At 42.7% G+C, this 19,574-nt stretch overlaps 1 protein-coding gene across 1 annotated transcript in view; it reads right to left on the bottom strand.

Moving 5' to 3' along the window:
- Nucleotides 1–19,574, bottom strand: part of thsd7ba (thrombospondin, type I, domain containing 7Ba) — a 110,722-nt gene that overhangs the window by 77,504 nt on the left and 13,644 nt on the right. Inside the window, exons 2-3 of the mRNA XM_040201649.2 lie at nucleotides 10,099–10,434; nucleotides 5,342–5,518 (exon numbers count right to left, since the gene is read on the bottom strand). Of these exons, the coding sequence (XP_040057583.2) occupies nucleotides 5,342–5,501 (160 nt within the window). The 5' untranslated portion in view covers nucleotides 5,502–5,518; nucleotides 10,099–10,434. The remainder of the gene's footprint in view (nucleotides 1–5,341; nucleotides 5,519–10,098; nucleotides 10,435–19,574) is intronic.

The raw sequence follows: 19,574 nt of genomic DNA, 5'->3' as shown, positions 1-19,574 counted from the left end.
GAGTCATTCGGTAAAGAGATGCCCTTCTCTCCCAGTAGCCACGGAGCTCTCGATAATTACTTAGTCATGGCCGTGTGTCTTTCGCTATTCCTCATTCAGGCCTGAAAAATAGAAAACTGTAACTGCGGGGAGATTTGACCATGAATTGGAAGGTTTTGAATGAGGGTGATGTGAAAGCCCCGCGCCGCTTTGAAGGGGACTTCTGAGGGGAAAGTCACTCGGAAAGCTTACTCCTCCGCGAGAATATTCCCATGGGATTAAGGATCTGACTGCTGGCAATCTCGTGCCTCGTGGCCTTTATGAGACAAATCTCCAGCTTTTATGACACCCTCAATCAGTTCCCCGCCAGTCAGAAGGACAGACAAGAGTTCAAAATGAGATCTCAATTGAATAATCAATGTGAAGAGCTTTTGAAGAGACACGTCAGCTATTGTCAAGGTTGCTGAGAGTTTGCTGGGGTTTGCTCTCACACACACACACACACACACACACGGTGCTTTTAATAATGATCAAATGGAAGTGAAACAAAGCAGAACATCCATTTCTAATTCATTTTTCATTGTGCTTTCTGGCAATGTTAAACCCAACGCACCAAAGGAAGTTGCGAGTTGATGTGTAAAAGCGTGCGATGTGGAATGTGTGATTGGAGCAACATCTTTCCTCCTCAGATCAATAGTCTACTTTTAAATTCTATTCACCTTGATCCTAATCAGGTTTAGGTGGTGAAGCAGATTCACCGTATCCGGCGGCGACGTGCGCGGAGGCAGATTACAAAGCACTTTTTTTGAAATTTTAATGAGGTATTTACCTTATTATAATGGAGCGCTGTATAATTGATAGTGTACGACGAGAAGAAGAAAAATATCCTGAGAGCTTTACAAAGTATTCAAAATCCACTTTTGTGTCACCCGAATAGTTGTGTGCAACGATGGATGAAAGTGTTATCAATGTACTCACATTTAAGACGTTGGTTTTGGTCTATTTAAAAGAAATCCGGGTGACTCTTTGATGAGGGCAGCTAACTGGCTATTAGATATGTCGTTAATTTGTTTGCTTAACGCTCGCCACGCGTTGCTGTGACATCACTAATGTTTTGGAGGACACACAGCAGTGCAGCTGCAGCAGTTTTCTGCCCTGTGTGTGAATCATTGCTTATTTACGTTACAATGCTCTCCCGTATGCAGCAGCAGCAGGAGAAATCGCACTTTTGATACACAGCTGGTGTCAAAATGCTGACAACTGCAGAGCCCACGGGACAAATCACCTGGTAGCCCGTCACCTTTGTGATTACATTAAAATAAAAAAAAGGACTCCGGGGAATGCAACTTCCAAGTAGTTAATAAACATGCCAGCTTCCACACATTACGTTTTCCATCCGGGTGCTCATTCATTTTATTAAAAAACAAATGAAATAGTGCTAAATGAATGATGAATGACTGAATAAAAACCCTGTTACACTGTATCAACATGGGCAGAAAGGAGAAGTTTAAAGGCTAGAGGTGATTTATGTCCACCACACCACTTTCAGACGTTAAAAAGGCGCAGTTAAGTGCTTGAGAATTCATATTCCAAAAAAAGAAAACATGTGTTAATTGTCCACTTTTGAAGCTCGATGTAGCACTGTAGTCATAGATTCACTTATTAATTAAATCATTAACTAATTAACTAATCGGTCAATATAAAGGGACAGAAGCGAGCAAACAGACCTCAGAAACACACACGTGTGGGAATGTGGAGCAGTTAGTTGTGGACTCATATTGCAGATGATCATGACTATAGATTGGACTGATTTGTTGAAGGGGATTATTTGCTGAAATAGAGAAACAGAGTGTTTTTACCAGTCAGCGGGAAGATTACTGAAAACTCACATACATTGAAACTGCATTGTGTATTATTTTCAAGACGATGAAGGAAACGAAGAGAGAAAAAGAAAGAAGAAAATAATAAGAGAAGCGTTTGAGCGGTGAAAATACCTAACTGGGCGTGGAGGAGTATGAAATAGAGAGAAGGACGGGTTTGTTAATGAACTGAGTGGCTCATTTCCAAGTCAAAGCTCTGTATAAGAACAGTATTTGTTGGGTAATATAGACAAGTACAGTGAAGTAGACCAAAAGAAATGTATTCACATAAATAGACAAATGGCTGTCAACAGTCCCAACAGAAACCCTTAGAACGTTCGTATGAGTGACCACGTTTTGTCGGCGCACTGTTTTGGCTCGACGTGTGTATCGCCCTTCAAAGCCGATGAGCTCCGGTCGCTGGTCACAGGGGCTTCATCATTTGTTTGTGTATTCTCTGTTGTTGAATTTAAAATCTCCAGCAACCTTCAGGAAAAAAAAAAAAAAAAAGCTTTGACTCCTTTCACAAAACAATTAAAATCGCACTGACAGCATTTTTATTTCCTGCAAGAAGTTGCCAGAAAGGGAACTAGATACTGTCCATCAGCTTATCTGGCGATGCTCACTGACTACAACACGCATTTGACAAATGTGGCGTTTTCTTTCTTTGTCACTAAAGCAAGAAAAAAAAAATAATAATAATAATTTCTAAATTATTCAGTGCAATTTGGTTGAATGTGAAATTCTGGACGACTGGATCCTTGCACACCGTCTCTGTTCGGCGCTGAGACAACAGAAGCTCGGTGCAACGGCGATGTTTGGCTTCAGCTTTGATGACGCAACACAGTGGTGAAATTGCGAGTAAGTTCACTCAGACCCTGAAATGAAATGTAAATGTTGCCTGTCTGCACGACTCCACATGCAGCAGCACAGTGTATTCTCTCCTTCCCCATCACGGGAGCCCTGGGTAAGACCGGGTCCTACAGCTTCAGGCCCGTCAACTGATCTGGAATCAGCCAGCGGGACAGGAGGGTGATCCCCCTCATTAAGGAAAGCCTTTATTGATTTCTCAATCTTTTACAAAAATCATTGCCACTGATGCTGATTCCTACAGGGGAAAGTTCCCACGTAATTAGAGAGAAGAGCTTAATCATTCATTCTGGCAGGATTCATCCCAACGACGCTTACGATTTAATTTTCGTAGCACAGAATGGAGATGTTATGTACACAGTCGCTGAACAAATACAAACGCATCACTGCCGTCTAACTACTATGAACAGTATCAAATGTTTCATTAAAAAGGATTTTGGAATATCATTTTGTTTTTGCCCCCAGAGATAAAGGTACCTTGCCATACTGAATGTTTGGGATTCTCTAGTCAAAGAAATAAAGTACTTTGACAAAGAAAGAGGCTTTGATCCACGACACCGCCTCACCTGGGGATGTGTTTTCCTCTTTGTTAATCCGAGCTGTAAAGAACACAAACTATTTATAAAGACTTCTTACATAAAACGTACATGAACTTTAAAGATGCCACATGAAAACCTCAGAGAGGACCTCACTTCTTCACTCGACTAAAGCTGACGCGGGATGAGCGCGTCGTCTTGCTGTTGTGTTTAAAGGCAAATCCAATTTCGACGCTCTGTTTTGGGCGATATAAGCGCTCTCATGCGCCGCATATCCCTGGAATTTCCCAAACTAAATTCGACAGGCCAAACCTGCACAACACAAACTTTACTAGTTTGATTCAATCTGCAGCAGTGCAGCAACACTAATGCTGGGAGACACAACAGGCGGAGAACAATGCTAATCGCGCCGCGCCCCGTCGACTGTGTTGTGAGCGGATCTGTAAAGGATGCATTCAGCCCCCGTTTCATATCCCATACCTCCTGAAGCCTCGTACGCTCTCACATATTCTAATACGTGAAATGTACAGAAACCGAATCGCTGCCTGTCGTTGAATTTAAAACAGCTTTTCAGTGGATTGTCAGATAGTGGTGAACGTGTATCCTGCTGTTCAAAAAGGCCGTGTGTGCTTTGTTAATTCTTTCAAACAGTCACTTTAAAGGCTTAAATAATAGTCATCATTAGCCGCAGAGTTTTATTGCTCCATTCTGGTCTCCAGGACACCGATGAAGGTCAACCTTAAACGTCTCTCTCTCTCTCTCTGAGCCGAAGACTCCCAGCTTAGCCACAGCTCTGGGAACCGGCTCACACAAAAGATTACCTCACAATGCTGCTGGCCTAGATAGACACAGCTAACGCACAATAGGGTGGCTGTGCATAATTTAAAGCACATCGTCTCCACACCCACAAGTCCAAAATCACGAGCGAGCTCGTCGGCCAAATGGAGCATTCTGAAACATCGCGGTCCACGGTGAAGATGGGGAGGCTTTCAAAATCAAAATCGATATTCGCCAAGACGAAGGTATGACTCAGAGTTGTGATGTGAAGCCTGCAGCAGCTGCAGGGTCGGCGAATGTGAGAACATGTGGCCTCGAGGAATCTGCCCTCATTTAAAGCAAACTATACCAAATACGTCCTCCTTCTGTAACACAACACGTTTTATTCTTCAAACCGCCTCTTCGCTTCAAAGCGCCGCGCAACAGTCCCTCGGAGGCAGCGTATTCTTAGGTGAGCGCATGTTAAGTTTGAGATTTCCTTTCTCGTTAGAAGAGTGGTTTTAATTTTAACGTCAACCCAAGCAACAACTGATAAGCCGCCTTAGCCCGGCGAGGGTGTTAAAGCCTCACTTGTGTCCCGGTTACCTTCCTTTCTGAGCACACGCCTTTTCAAGAGAAATTAATCATAGTCTTTATCACTTGGGTAGTGTCATTTCCCAACGACAGAGTGAGAAATAGAAATGTGCTAATTGCACTGCAAGTGGTGCATTTGTGTGGGAAGGACAAGTTTAGCTCCTTAAGCTGCTTAGGAAATGCATTTCATAATTAAATTCGTCGACCGGTTGAATCGTGATATTACCTGAAAGGTTCTTGATAAGAAAGGGATGGAAAACTTCAGCTTTCACCGAAGTTGTCCATACGAGATCCTCTCACAAAATACTGAAAAGGTAAATCCGTGCATATATCAATCAGACAGGACCGGGGGGCCCTTAATCCACTGAAGAGTTTACCATGACATGGATGTTTACTGCGTATCAATGCGTCATTGATGTAACCACAGCACACACATATTTGTGGTAAAAGTCAAAGCCCTGCTGCTTGTCAGCAATTCCGTGAGAAAACGCAAAAGTTCTCTCCCTCGATGATGTCCAGCGGTGACCGGATTAATGCTGCCGATCAATGTGTGGCAGAAGAAGGAAGATTACCTTGCATTCCTGGGTGCATCGTTGTCCAATAAACATAATGTATTGAAGGTCTGCTGCTGATATGTACATGTCTGTACAGTGTTGTTATAAAACTCACTGTGTGGAATTAGAATTGACCACAAAAGGGTATTGATTGAAGCATTCAACGTGAACGAGAAGACTTAAAACGTTTTACCTGCTTTCCAAGAGAAATGATGGTCCTTTGGAAACACAATGTCTGACTGGAGTGAGATGGAAAAGAGAGACAAGAGGACGAAGAGGCTGAGGGAGCTCCCAGCTTTCCGCGTCCAGGCAATGAACCCAAAGTCATCTTTTAGAGTCATAGTCCAGCCCATTGCTTCCTCTCTTACTCCTGTGGGAAGAACACGGAATTCATCAGTAGGTCACCCACACAAATGGTGTGTGAGCGCTTTAAAATGGGGAAAAAATGTGAAGGAGGTGTTGGATATTCTGAGGTCTCCGGCTTGAAATAACCCAGAAATGGACTTTCAGTTTCATTTTCAGAGGGCACTATAAAATGGGGCTATAAAATGCTAAAAATGCACTAACTCCGCCTTCGCAATAGCAGTGCATACTCCTTCATGCCTTCCGAGTTGACCTTTTACAATAAAAGTTTTTGACATAGTCTACGCTGCCTCATTGTCTACCGGGTAGAACCTGGATGTTTATCCTCAATGAAATAGCTTAAAATCCAGGTCAGTATCTATTATGGATGGACCAACAAGCAAAAGGTGAGCTGGGACGATTTAGTTGTCCAGAATGTTTTTGTTATTTTGTTTATGAGCTCATATTATAGTGCTATATAAAAGGTCTCCCTTTATAGTGGATAGAGAGTAAGGAGTGAGTGAACGGTTCCGGGCAGAACCAGGGGTGTTATGCAGCATACGGGTGGTGCCATACAGGCCTTTTCCTCCCACATAAACCAAACATAATTAGTCAGAAATGCACGACAATCGCAGCCTCCCAAGGTAGAAGTGGACAAATGTATTGAAGGAAGGGGAGGCAAAGCCGGGAGTAATATGGGGTATTAGTACCTTTTTAATGCAGCTCATTTATTCCTATCTACTGCTACTGGGATTCATGTCCTAGGAGGGTTTGGGATTATTCCTGGATTCACTAGGCCACGAATTGTGTTGTATGAAAGCCCTGAATGGCGACAGAGAAGCAAATAAACAAATCTGGTGATTCATATTTTCAGTTTGATCCAAACCGTTTTCCCTGTCGTGCCCCTGGTTTAAGAGCATGTGGAAAACGAGGGTTTGCCAGAATCATCTTGAAGAATCGCTCATTGTTTTTTTTCACAGGTGGGAAGAAACATTTGCCAAATATTCAAATGTTTTGTCAGGATATTCTTTACGGTATATTTGTTGTGTTTTAGCGAGTTTGCTGCTGTTTTTAAAATAATATTATTAGCAATTTTGGTATTTTTCTAATCAAACGTTTTTCCTGAATGTGATTATAAAGTTTAGCATAAAAATCTGTTTTCAGTTTCATGTTTCAGATCACTGCAACAACCTGGCTGTACAATTCCCTTCATAATACGTATCACAGAGTGTATCTGATGGTAGATTAACTACTGAGAGGTGGCAGGCACGTTAGATTCCAGATTATTTACACATGGTGGGTCTGTGAAAATGCTGGATGCTTGATTATTTCTTGCTTGATTTCATTGAGGGAAATTAGATTTGGAATTTCCTGCTTAAGCTGGGTTTTGGTCGGGGCAAAATGTTTTTAATGGAAAATAATTGCTGGGTGGTGATGGCTTGGAGCCCAGAAATGGGCTGCCAGATGCTCCGTTTTTGATGGACTATCCAATTTTATGTTTGATGTGTTATTCTACAGTCAAAAGTGTGGCCATTTCTTTGTTTCAAAGGGGCTTTTAAAGTTGACATGTGTAAGAAAATATGGCCTTGGTTTACATTTCAAAACATTCTCACGAAAGGAACTTAAATCATCAACCTAATGTAATACATTATATATATATATATATATATATATATATATATATATATATATATATATATATATATATATATATGTGCAAGTGCTGGTAGTGTATACTGTGTTTATATTACCCAGAAATAGTAGAACCTGTATGCATGTACTGTATACCTCGGCCAGCCGATCGTATCGAGTCTCCTGTGACCCTCAACGGGATGAGCGGTTAAATATAGTGAATGGATGGATATTTACTATATATATTATATATAGATTTAGAAATGTGTACCTCTGCTCTTTGATGGCCATAGGTTACACAACTGTCGACTGAGTATTGAGGTTGACCCAGTTAGTTGAGTTCAAACATCGCGTCTTAAGTTCTTTGGCCTTTCGGCAGACTTTATCTCAACTTGGAATTCAATTTACCCAAAGAATAGTTTCTGGGTTGCTTGTTCTCTCCACTTTAAATATAATGAATCCAACCGTTTCTCTTGTTTTATTAAAGAAGCTTTCGCCTCACATGTTGGGATGACCAGAGAATATGTTCTGTCTGGATGAATGAGCAGTTGTCTGGCACTTACACAGCCGCGTGCCTATTAGAAGCCTGTGTTGCTGATTACCAGCCAGCCTCTTGGGCTGCACTGCTCTGGAAGACGCACCTGACTGCACCCGGACTCTGTCCTCCCTGCAGCCGTTCTAATTCCACTATTCATGGGACAAGCAGCACTCTGCATAGGCCGGAGCAATGTGTCGCAACTGATTGGGAAACACGGTCATGGAACAAAAAACAAGCAGTGGGAACAAGCGTGATATCAAGGCCGCCGGCTATTGTTTTTCAAAGAAAAGACATTGGAGATTATCAAAGGGTTACATATTACAAAATCTTCAATTTCCCTCCAATTGAATGACCTTGTGGCAATCGTATTCATACAGCTCAGACTCGTCTTTGGGACTGGGAATACAGGCTATCTGGAAAATTTAAAAAAAGAAGCGTCAGCTGCTAAATATCTGGGTCAAAGGAACCTTGCCAGGCTCTCCGTGGTCACAGGAAACCTTGCAACGGCAGTGTGGCCCGGATGCTGCTGTGCATGCTAGCAGATACTCCGTGATCTGATGGAATGCAATCTGCCTCTCCGTCTCTTGTGGTCCTTGTTTGGGACTCACTTGCCGGATTCATGGAGTAAGCACCCTGCAGCTGCCATGAGGGAACAGATGAAGAACACTTCACAGCCCTCTCTTTCACAGGTGGTCACAATAATTAATGTTTGATTAGATCTTTCCGAATGAATGGCACGAGCTCATTTTCCATGCCAGGGCTCTGAACAATCACCATGTGATCCGGCAGCCTCTTTTTAAATAAAGCCAAACGGCCAGTTCTGCCCAGAGTGGAAACAAAAGGCGTTTGAACCCATTATGTTCTCCAGAGATGCCAAACTCTTCCCGATTTCTCTACATGCTCCTGCAGCCAACCAGCTCATTCTATATACACCCTTTGCTTAAATCTCCTGCCCATGTACCTGTGCTCCTCTCGTCTGTGTGCTGCATCCAGCATGCTCCATTTAGTTAAACACTGTTGTTTTTTTGCATGTAAACGGTTTTGATAGGGTTTGGGAATTTTCACCTCAAAAAGCAGCAGATGTTGCAGGTGTTTTCATTGAAAGGAATGACCATGAAAGCACTGAAACAATCCCTCTGACAGTTAATATTATTCTATTCAGAACTGTAACTCTTGCATTTTGTTGGCAGAACAAACAATGACAGCTCTGAGACAAACTGCATACTTGCCGTTCCAAAAAAGGTTCGTCCAAACTGGCACGGCTGATTGGACAGGAGCCGAAAACCAGCGTACAGCCCAGTATCTCAGGAATTACATCCATCTTGGGCGAATGTGCACCTCACAATTTACCACCAATGCAGATGATCACTGCCAGAGCTGGAAGCAGTTTGCCCACCACATAGCGAAGCAAATTGTAAGGTATTTGTGGGCCAATTGCAGGTTTTTCACAGTTCCACCTTACTTGTGATGCACAGCTACAGTAGAAGGATTGTTTTTTTAAACGGACATGAAGAAAACCACGCCTGTCATGTCAGTCCTACCATGTAATCCAGGGCTTTGAAGACTTGTGGAAGGTTGTTGTCCGAGGACGCGGCTAAATGCCTTCCGTTTCAGTCAACAAATAAAAGGATTCTCAAGCATTTTTCTTTTTTTTTTAACTTATCCTCAGCTTCACTTTATAAACCATTTTTGGTTAAGCCTTTACCTATTCAGGGTAGTCTCACAGAGCAAGGTCTCTTTTGCAAGAACATTCAGATCACATCTGCACAGTTTTACTGATTTGCACGCAGAAGCTTCCCAGTTCGACGAGTTTGCCTCTGCCGACAACTGCCGTTGGACACAGTTGCGGCCCCCGTGTACTCGAGTCCGAGTCACTCTGATCTGCGTTAACATGGCAGGCCGATCACCTCAAGTTAATCCGGTGAGGATTTCCAAACTCGGGCCGTTTAAACAGAACCGAGCATCACCGCAGTCTGTGGCGGCGCTGCAGAGCAGCGAATCCCTCAGAAGCGGATTCACCAACATGTTCACTGAAATACGGTGAATTCTTTGCAATTTGTTCTCACTGTTATTATTTGCTGCGTCTTGTCCAATTTTTTTAGTAGATTGCACATGAGAATGAATAAGTTTGATCCAAATAGGGGTAACAACTGATAGAGATGGTACGTTACCAAATGCAAGATTAACATCGGAGCCAAAGTTCAAGTGGCTGAATCACCCTCTGATAAAGATATATTATGATCATTAGTGTTTACCAATCAGAAGCAGAAGCAGTTACGGTTTCCATTGACAAAATGAACAATGGTTGGTACAGAACGCTGGTGAATGAGTACCTGACCCTTAAAATGAAACAGAAATTACTACATTTTCGTTAAAGCTGCCAAACTGCAATTATACGTAAATACATGATATATAATTACGCCATGATTTGCAATTACCTGAGCGAGCTGACTGCCAGTCATCCCTTTAGGCGATCCGCTTGGTGCAGTGGAGGATATTTTTCACGAGTTCTTCCACAGAAGACGGGAGCAGGGCAAGAGGAGGCCTCCAAAGATGTTAAGTCTGACAGGGACAGTAAATCAGCCGTGCCAGACCTTACGCCTGAAGCATCATGCAGTGGCTTACTCCTGTGTGAATCAGTGTGCAGAGGGCTGGGACTGTGTCACACCTCCAGTAGCACTGAGTGGTATTAACTCCCTGGCACCGGCTCTGTCAAGTACCCTGCACCCACTGATGTTCCCACAGAGGTTGGCACAAGAGTCAGCCTATAGGGTCTGAGGTGGGGGTAGGGGGGAGGGAGGAAAAAAAAATAAGAGACTGATATAAATACCTGATAGCAAAACACAGTACAATCAGACACCTCATACATCGACATTCTTAAGATTATATTTCTTTCACATGATGCATTGCAGCTATTTTTGCGTCGCAGAGGTGTGCCAAAGATAGAGACTCCTGTTCCGTCTTATCTCAGCAGAGAAATCTCAGAGAGTTTCTGTGCATATAAAAAAAGGATTACTATGTGTCCCAAATTTAGATTTTCTGCAGCTGCAGGGGAGTGGGGGGGGGGGGGGGGGGCGGGGGGGCAACGTCACTTATGCATCGTATTAGCAAAAGCGTGGCTGTTGGTTCTGAATTATACATTAAACTGCAAGGCTTACAGTCGTGATTTAGTCACTGGCGTTGTCACATTCTGACAGCAAAGACAAGAGTGCAATCCAAGAGAAACAGCTTGGGGTTTTGCTCTCCTATAACATTCAATGATTGCACAGCCTACGTCCAGCCAAGCCGATTCCGAGGACTTATCCACAGGAAACGTGGATTCCATTAACACCTCCTGCCCTCTTCTCCCATCCACCTCCACCACTGGCCCCTCCTCCAAGACTCGTTCCCTCATTGACCTTCCTAGACACGTTCCTGAAACAACCCTCCCCCCCAGACCCTCCCTGACCCGGACCTTATTTCCCAAGGCCTTTAAGTGCTCTGCCTGGCCATTCCACTGTGGCTCAAATGAGGTTGTGTATGTAGCCGCACTTCTCCTCCCCTGGGTGGCTGCTAACTAAATAAAAGCCAACAAACAGAGCTCCTGGTGGGTGGAGCAAAAATCAATTGTGAACATGCAGTTCCAACTAGGGACACAAGCAATTCATTTAATCTTTATTTCAATCTACACCTGAGACTTCTATTACAGTCAATGAGTGTGTGTGTGTGTGTGTGTGTGTGTGTGTGTATGTGTGTGTGTGTGTGTGTGTGTGTGCGCTACCTCCTACTGTTTTCTTACCTCTCGTGGATTTCTTTTTCAATTATCATTGAACCACATCGACATTGTATTGTCATACGCCTGTAAAATAGACACTTTTTTGTCTTTTCAGCCTGAAATCAACATCTAATTAAAACTGTTAGGGATTTAAGCCAGAAGTGCACCCCTAGTCATAGAATTTGTAGTGCGTGTAATAATGTTTAGTGTTAGAATTATAGTTTGTGTGATGTTAGATTAGTTATTACATTAACATGTTAGATGAAGTGAATACAATGTGAATCAAACACAGTTTATAGTCTTTTAAATCGTAGAAACACACTACACATTTACATGTTACATATTTGTTACATATTTTCTGTTACAATGTGATGTTAAAACCTGGGGACGGATGCCAATTGCCGTTCTTTATGGATTTCTCCCAATTTTATCCCCAAAAAGGGTTTTTTGGGAGTTTTTTCTCCTGTCAGGTAATAAATGAACAACTTAATGCGAGGCAGCCGACTGAGGCAAATGTCTTGAGAATTGAACCACATGAACTGTTTTAGATCTTATGATGAAATGTGATGAACGGTGATCATTAATGATGGGTTGTTGTAATGAAAGTGTACTAGTTATAAGATGAAGACTTAAACGATGTATGCTTTGTTGGGTTCACTCATTGAGGCATAAAGCCACTGTATCTGCATTGCGTGCATTGGAATTTGAGGGACAGATGGACAGAGAGGTTTCAGGTTACAGCTGCAGCTTCACACCTCGACGTGAAGGGGACAATGGAGGAGGTGACCCTTTGGAGAAGAGGCCAATGACATTCAAATGCACCAAAGAAGACACACCTCAAGAGTTTTCAAAGGACCATGGCGGGGAAAAGACTGTTAGATCTTCTCCTGCAGCCGCATTGATAAGTCCCTTCAGACTTGCTCAGAGAATTCTCTATTTCGCGAAATATTCCACTGTTCGCTTAGTATTTCACTTTGTAATTGTAATCCCTAATACGTTGTTCAGTTATTAAATAACTTTTGATTTTTGAATTTAAACGAATTGACTCATTCGTGTCCTCGTTTCCGGCCGGGACGAGAACAAAGGATTGAGTCCTCCCTCGAGAGCTTCCGAAACCTTAACAAAACTTTATTTAGCTTTATTTGCACAGTTTACATGACAACATTCAACCAAGAGAAAAGCAACAGTTCAGAAAGGGAAAACAAATATGTGTTTCCAAAAATAGGTTCATCGCTTTTATACCGGGGTCGTCGTGGCGCAGGGGGTAGAGCGGGTGCGCTAGGAACCACAAGCTTGGTGGTTTGAGTCCCGGCTGCCCCATGTTTCAAGTCAAAGTGTCCCTGAGCAAGATACCTAACACCTAATTGCTCCCCGGGCAAAATGTAAAAAAAAAAAAGCCATCGGTTTAAAGTGTAATGTAAGTCGCTTTGGCTAAAAGCGTCTGCTAAATGACCTGTAATGTAATGAAATATCATTGAGCAAAGACTAAATATTCCAAAAAACTTCTCTTCATCTTCATCTCCAAAATACAATAAGGCGGCAGCATAAACTACCTGCATGAAGGCATGAGGGGCATCGCATCGGACTTATTCTAAGGAGACAACTGGACATTTGTTCTGCATGGACAAAAAGGTACAAATGTATTGAATCCAATGAGACTGATGGCTGTAATAAAAAGACAAAGGTGGCTCTATGTAGTGGTGTGAGGGTAACAATCACTTTTCCATCCTTCTATTCTATTTCTTGATAATTGTTTTCCCTTTCTGAACTGTTGCTTTTTTCTTTGTTGAATGTTGTCATGTAAACTGTGTAAATAAAGCTAAATAAAGTTTTAATTAGGTGTTGATTTCAGGCTGAAAGACAAAAAAGTGTCTATTTTACAGGCGTGTGACAATTATATAGAGAAAAATATGAACAACATAGAATATTCTAACATACTTTTGTAAGAACATTCTGCACATGTGGGTGGATGCTGCGCTTCGCCATCTCCTGCCAATCACCATCTGTCAAATGATTTCTTACTTGCATTCTCTGAGTTCATTGTTGTGAGCCCCCATGAACTCCATCTGAATGTCTCCAAACATACACAAGTCTTCGCGTCTAATCTTGGGAATATCCACTGACTGAAACCTTTTTAAAAACAAGCCGTGCATCAGCAGACAAATGTCAAACTCTACGTCGGTGCCTCGCCAAGAATCTCCTCACTGAAACAAACCGTATATTCAATGCAATCCCTCCAGGAAAGCAACGTCTGAATGGTGAATGCGGCCGGCGCTGACAGGGGAAGAGGTATCTCTGCCACCTCAAAGAGTCCGGCGCTCCGGCCGTTCCTGAAGCCGGGGGTCGTGACCTCAATCAGCTGCATGTTTATCGCTGTGGCACGGAACATGCTACGGCTCTTCCTGCCTGTAAGTTCAGTAGTTAAGCAAGCGGACCGGGTCACCGCACCGATAAGGGCATGAGAGAATTCTAACTGGGCCGTGCTACACAGCCTCGCCGTAAAGATCAGTTAACGGATACCATTCAACAACTCCAGAGTAGCTTTTTTTCACAAAAATGGGGTTTGAGTTCGGTTTAAAGTATTTTTAAGCCCTATATTGTAATGCTTTTTATTTGGGAAATGATTATTTTTTGGAAATTGAGTCGTTGTATTAGCCGTCCTGAAAGCACGTGCGTCTGTGCACCATCGGTGATTCATTACAAAGCCAATATGATCAGACAGGATAAATCTTAAAACGGCAAATATCTGGCCCCACAATGTTTAAATATGGATAAGCTTCAGCGAATCTCTTAATCAAATTAGTTTCATCAAATACTATTACCGAGAGGAAATCAGTGATTCACTTCACCTAAGTGTATTTTTAATTTGATGCGAAATTCCCAAATCGTCTCCTTTTCTGTATTTCTTGGTGAGTGATTAAGATCCAGTGAAAGAAAACCAGAAACCAGGCAAAGCTCGGACACACAGCCGCGTCCACACTGTGCTGCTCAACCCTTTAACATGTGATATCTGGCTCAGAAATAACAGAACTATGCATAAGAGGTGCTCTAATGTGAAAGGCCTTTAGGGTCAAATAAAGCTTAATGACTTGACTAAAACAAAGCCATTGCTATTTTTTTTATATTTTTTTCACATTCACAAATATATCATCTGACATGGCAGAACAATAGCAGAAATCCCACAAAACGATAAGCATTTGTTCTGTTAATTGATGTGAACATGATCAACGAGATTAAGGCACAGATCTCAGCGGGGGAAAAAAGCGGGAATGGCGGAGAAATGTATTTTGGGACATCTCTCATCTAAGGTTAATTGTTAATTTTTCAGGTAATTCATCTTTGGTGAAAATAAAAGGAACCCCTTGAGAAGCTTTCACAGCATGAGCAGAAACAGAGCAAAAAAAGGATTTGGAGCAGAGACAGACACCAAAGAAAAATGTCTCTGGTCTCTGCAGCGGGAGCCTGGAAATTATTCCACAACAACAATCACGGAATGAGGGAGAAGGAGAGCTTGAAAGAGGAACAAACAGTTCCTGGTTAATCGGATTTGTCTTGTGTGGTTGTTCCACCTGGCCTCCACTTCTCTACCTCCCATTCGTTAAAAAAAAATAAAAAAAAGCAGCGTATAATTAACGCCGCGCTGGCTGTAATCCTGGTCACTCTGTCTTCCCTTTTTAAATTGATAGGAGTGTCTCGGGGGACACCGGGGTGAGCGTGTCGGAGTCTTGACTGCTGAGGGAATAGAGGGGATTGCCGCCCAAAGAGGGCGGCGTCATGTGAGCAAAGGGTTGGCGAGATGGCATCAGGAATAATTTTGAGGGGGCCCCCGGTTGCTGAGGCGGCCTGATAACACGGGTCAGCGGCTGCAGGACCCCCGAAGCCTAGAGTGTTTCTCTGGAAAATAAGAAAATGTGTTTCTATTTACCCAGAGCGTGGTGTGTGTCTGCATGGGGAGGGGGTGGGCTACTTGACTAGTCTTTAGAAGTGGTCCAGAAATAGCTGAAACCTCCCAAAAGACTTAAATAGATGGGAAAATGTGGAGGGGAGGAAACCAATGGTTAAATGAATAGTTTGTGTCATAAGCAGTCACGCTGTGAAGTCTTCACCTGAAGAACCAGAATTCCAGTATTTTTGAGAAAGAGGTTGCCCGTGTTTGAAGAAGGTATCCTAGACGGTGTAGCTGCTGTTCAACATGACACCAATAATTAACAACACACCTTTGTGGGTTTTATTTGCTCAAACCACAATAGTATGCAGCGTGCCGCAGTCTGACAATAACAGTAAAAAGAAAAACGACTGTATGACTCAATTCCCCTAAGCCACTTCAAACAGGGCTTTGCATAATCAATGTGTGCATTTTAGTCGGAACGCGGAATGTTTAGATCAAGGCACGTCAAGGAACCGTTAGAGCGTCTGTCAAGTCCTTACCAGGTCAACCAGCAGAAGACATGGCACAGAAAGTCAATGAGTGCTGAAGGTAAGACAAGCTCAGATTGGAAGTCAGCGCTTTTCTTTATGCACCAAGGCCTTTTTTTTTTTATGCGATCAAAAACATTATTATTGTCTCATGCAGTCTCTCGGCTCTAAATGTCAGAACATTATGTTCACTTTATTCAGTGACCTTTACGGACCCATCAACACTGCGAGCGGCACTAATAAGCCACACAGGCACAGCTATGTTTCTGTCTCATACTGCGCTATCTACATACTGCAAACAATGAACCAATTGCTAGGCAATGACCTATTGTTTATTAATGTGCTGAAAGACAACACACGTGTGTGTGTGTGTGTGTGTGTGTGTGTGTGTGTGTGTGTGTGTGTGTGTGTCGTTGTCAATCTGAAACTGTGTGGGGCATTAGAAGAGCGAAGGCACACGTCTTATTTCGAATGAAAAGACAGTTGCTACAAGGCGACATTCACGATGATTCATTTCTTTGGTTTTATCGAAATAAAATGAACATTGACAGAAGCTATATGGGCAACTACCAAAATGTTGTTTTGATTTTTTCAGCTATCATACGACACAAATGCATGCTAATGGCACAGACGGCTAACACACACACAAATATATATATAAAGCACCTTCAGAAGTCTCTCCCTGACCGTTGTCGGTCTGAGCTCCACCGCGTCAGAACCCAAAGTTCACATTTTGAGGGGTGAGGGGAAACCAGCTGGTGCTCTAAGGGGACTCCAGCATTGTGCAGGGAGATAAGACCTCGGGACAATAGAGAAATCCTGCACGCGCCTGCAGCCGTGCGGATTATCAGAGTGCAGCCACGGACACAGAGCGGAGAGGACGACGCGAGGCCGGACCGCCGCCTCTCGCTGGGAATCATTGTTCCGTGGGCAGGGTAGCCGCTCAAATGGGTGTCTTCCTGTATTGATTGGTGGGCGTTTTCGGGGCTTAAGCCTTAACCTCACATCGATCCAGTTCATTCGGCCAACGTGGCTGCAGGAGCGGGGCAGTACTCTCAAGGCGGCCGTTACTGTGTTTAAGGGACGATTAATCCTCTCCGGGTTCATGAGTCCACGGACAGCAGGCTGAAAATAATAAACACAAAACTAGACTACGAGTGTTGAGTGAATGGTGGCGCCGTTGGAAAAATGTCAGTGCCCAGATCAGACGCACAGCAGCCGTGTGCGGATACGGCGGCGCCATTGGGATCGCTGGTGTCACTCAAAAATGTTGGCCCTAAACAAAGCTGATGAGCAGGAAATGGAGGTGACGCAATTTGTCACTCACTCCACAGATGTTTACGCAGGGCGGAACATGAGAGGGAATAAGTGCCTTCTCGTGTCGGGGACACAGACAATGTTTTGGCAGCTGCAATTAGGCTTTTAGGTTTGAGCGTGTGAGCATTTGGTGGGAATTGTCTTCCCCTCCTTGCAGCCTTTAGAAAAACACACAATACTTTTCGGAGACTAGACCTTTGAATGATGGCAACATAATGATGACAGGGGAGGGTGGCAGCGTGCTCACGCTCACACTTCAACACGCGCCAGCAAAATAAGTGGATCGTGATTTTGATTAAGCTTCTGCAGCCTTAAAACAACGTCAAAGTCGGAGACACAAAGATGATGGGTGCAACGGATTTTAATAGTCTGTCCTTAAATTGCATATACAAACCTATTTACTGCGACTGTTTTAGGAAATGCTATAAACACCTCAGTGTTAAAGCCATTGTGGGAGGGCTTTAAAAAGCATTTACTTCAGAAGCTGGATGCTAGACTGCTTTCATTGCTGAAATGGGTTGTGTGTGTTGTACTGCAGTGGTTCCCATTCGCCTCAGTCCATGTGGAAACAGAACCATTCAGTAAAAAGAAAAGAGCAGAATAATCGTTATATAACGCTGTAGATTATTATCCTAACTTGCAGCAAGCAGCGCTATCGCTTTTTAATCACTCCCTGTGACAGTTAGAACAAAGTCCCCTCTTTGGCGGCTCCAAAGGAACAAAGTCAATATAGATATGCAATATGGTGCAAAATGTTGGGGGTTGACCCCTTTTGTATTCTGGTATTTAGAATGTACTAAAGGGTCACCCGCATTGGGTGCATTTGCATTGTGTAGCGCTAGTGACATTTTGAATGTCCTATTTATTAGGTGGCTTTTATAACTAAAGCAATAAGTGGATTGGACTTCTATTCCAGGCAGCCGGTGAAGACATTACCAAGACGTTGGAGGGGGTTCTTAATTGTTTGGTTAAAATAGTAATTAAAGGATCATTTTATAAAATACAAGGTGTACTGGCCTTAAATTATGCAGGCAGCAAAGGGGGCAAAAGAAAGAAACCAGGTAATTATGCGATTATTCTCGAGGTCTGAGATGAAAGTCACCCCACCTTCTATACAAAAATAAAGTAATCCGTAGAGACCTGGATTATGTGTCAATAACAACAAAGCAAGTGGCCGCATGTTACAATCCAATGCTGATACGCCTGCAGGAGCGGAATATTCTTGGCAAGTTAAAGTTAAAAAATGCTTTCAAGCAGCACACGCCCATTTATCTCCGAACATCCTCATGATGTCTCAGTTTACCAGATGGATGGATGAAAGAAAAGAAACTCAGAAGTAGTTTGGTCTCTTCGTAGTCCAGACCGGTTCGATCTCGTACCAGCCGGGAGTTTGACAGGCAGCTGTCAACCTCTTCTTTGGTGTTTCATACTCAAAACTCACAATTATGCTCAAAATCAGGGCAACTCTGCACATCTAGTGCAGAAATGTATAAGCAACCCGTGTGGTGGAAAAGAAAAACGTACGTCTTTTATAAGTGGCAATTTAAATGGTCAGACCAACAGTACTTTTTTTCATACTGAATTCACCATTAAGTCCATCGTTAAAATAAAACAATAGAAACAATGATGTTGAGAAAATAACACTCAGTAAATATTTTCTGTCTGAAACCAAAGTACAAATTTTATTAGTTCTCCTGTATTATGTTTTATAACAACGTTGAATGACAGTATTTTACCATAAGAACTACTGCTTGTTGCCTGCTCTTACTCATCTAACAAGTAAAGCATGTAACAGATCGCGTATTCAAGACAGCTAACCTTGTGTTAATAAATATAAAATAAACATATGGTCCTTCAACTGTGCGGTATTCTAACGTTACCTGTAGCATATGCCTTCGTGTTTTGTTTGAGTACAGGCAGCTGGAACCAGTATATCAAGGAAAATGAAGAATAACTTGAGATTTATTAGGATTTTGCAAAGGCTACACCAACAGTAATTCTTTTCTCACTCAGTGTTACCAAAATAGTCCCCATTGTAGTTGCCGCAGAGACTCGTAAAAAGGGAATAAGACGCGCAGAGGAAGCGTTCTTTTCTTAACGAGTTAATGCGTGCTGTAAAGTCACGGCGTGAAAGGCAGAAAGAGAATATCACAGAAAATTGTTTGAAAATCGTTTGCGTTTCCCCGCAAAAACGGAGCTTCAGTGGAATCTGCTGCGATGCTGGAGGAATGCAAACAATGAAACAGTTTTTGTGTAAGTGATTGGATTTTCGATTGGAATTTCTACATTACAATGACCTTCAATTTTGTATTTTACCTAATGAGTGTGTCAGAGTAGATTTAACAAGTTATTAACGTTACTGTTAGGGATGGGAATTCCATTACCATCTTAATGTATTTAATATAAGAAGTTGATTATACATCAAAT

This window comes from Gasterosteus aculeatus, chromosome 16 (assembly GCF_964276395.1).
Source record: "Gasterosteus aculeatus chromosome 16, fGasAcu3.hap1.1, whole genome shotgun sequence".
NCBI lineage: Eukaryota > Metazoa > Chordata > Actinopteri > Perciformes > Gasterosteidae > Gasterosteus > Gasterosteus aculeatus.
The sequence above is the reverse complement of the archived record's forward strand: the minus strand, read 5'-3'. Positions and strand labels throughout refer to the sequence as shown.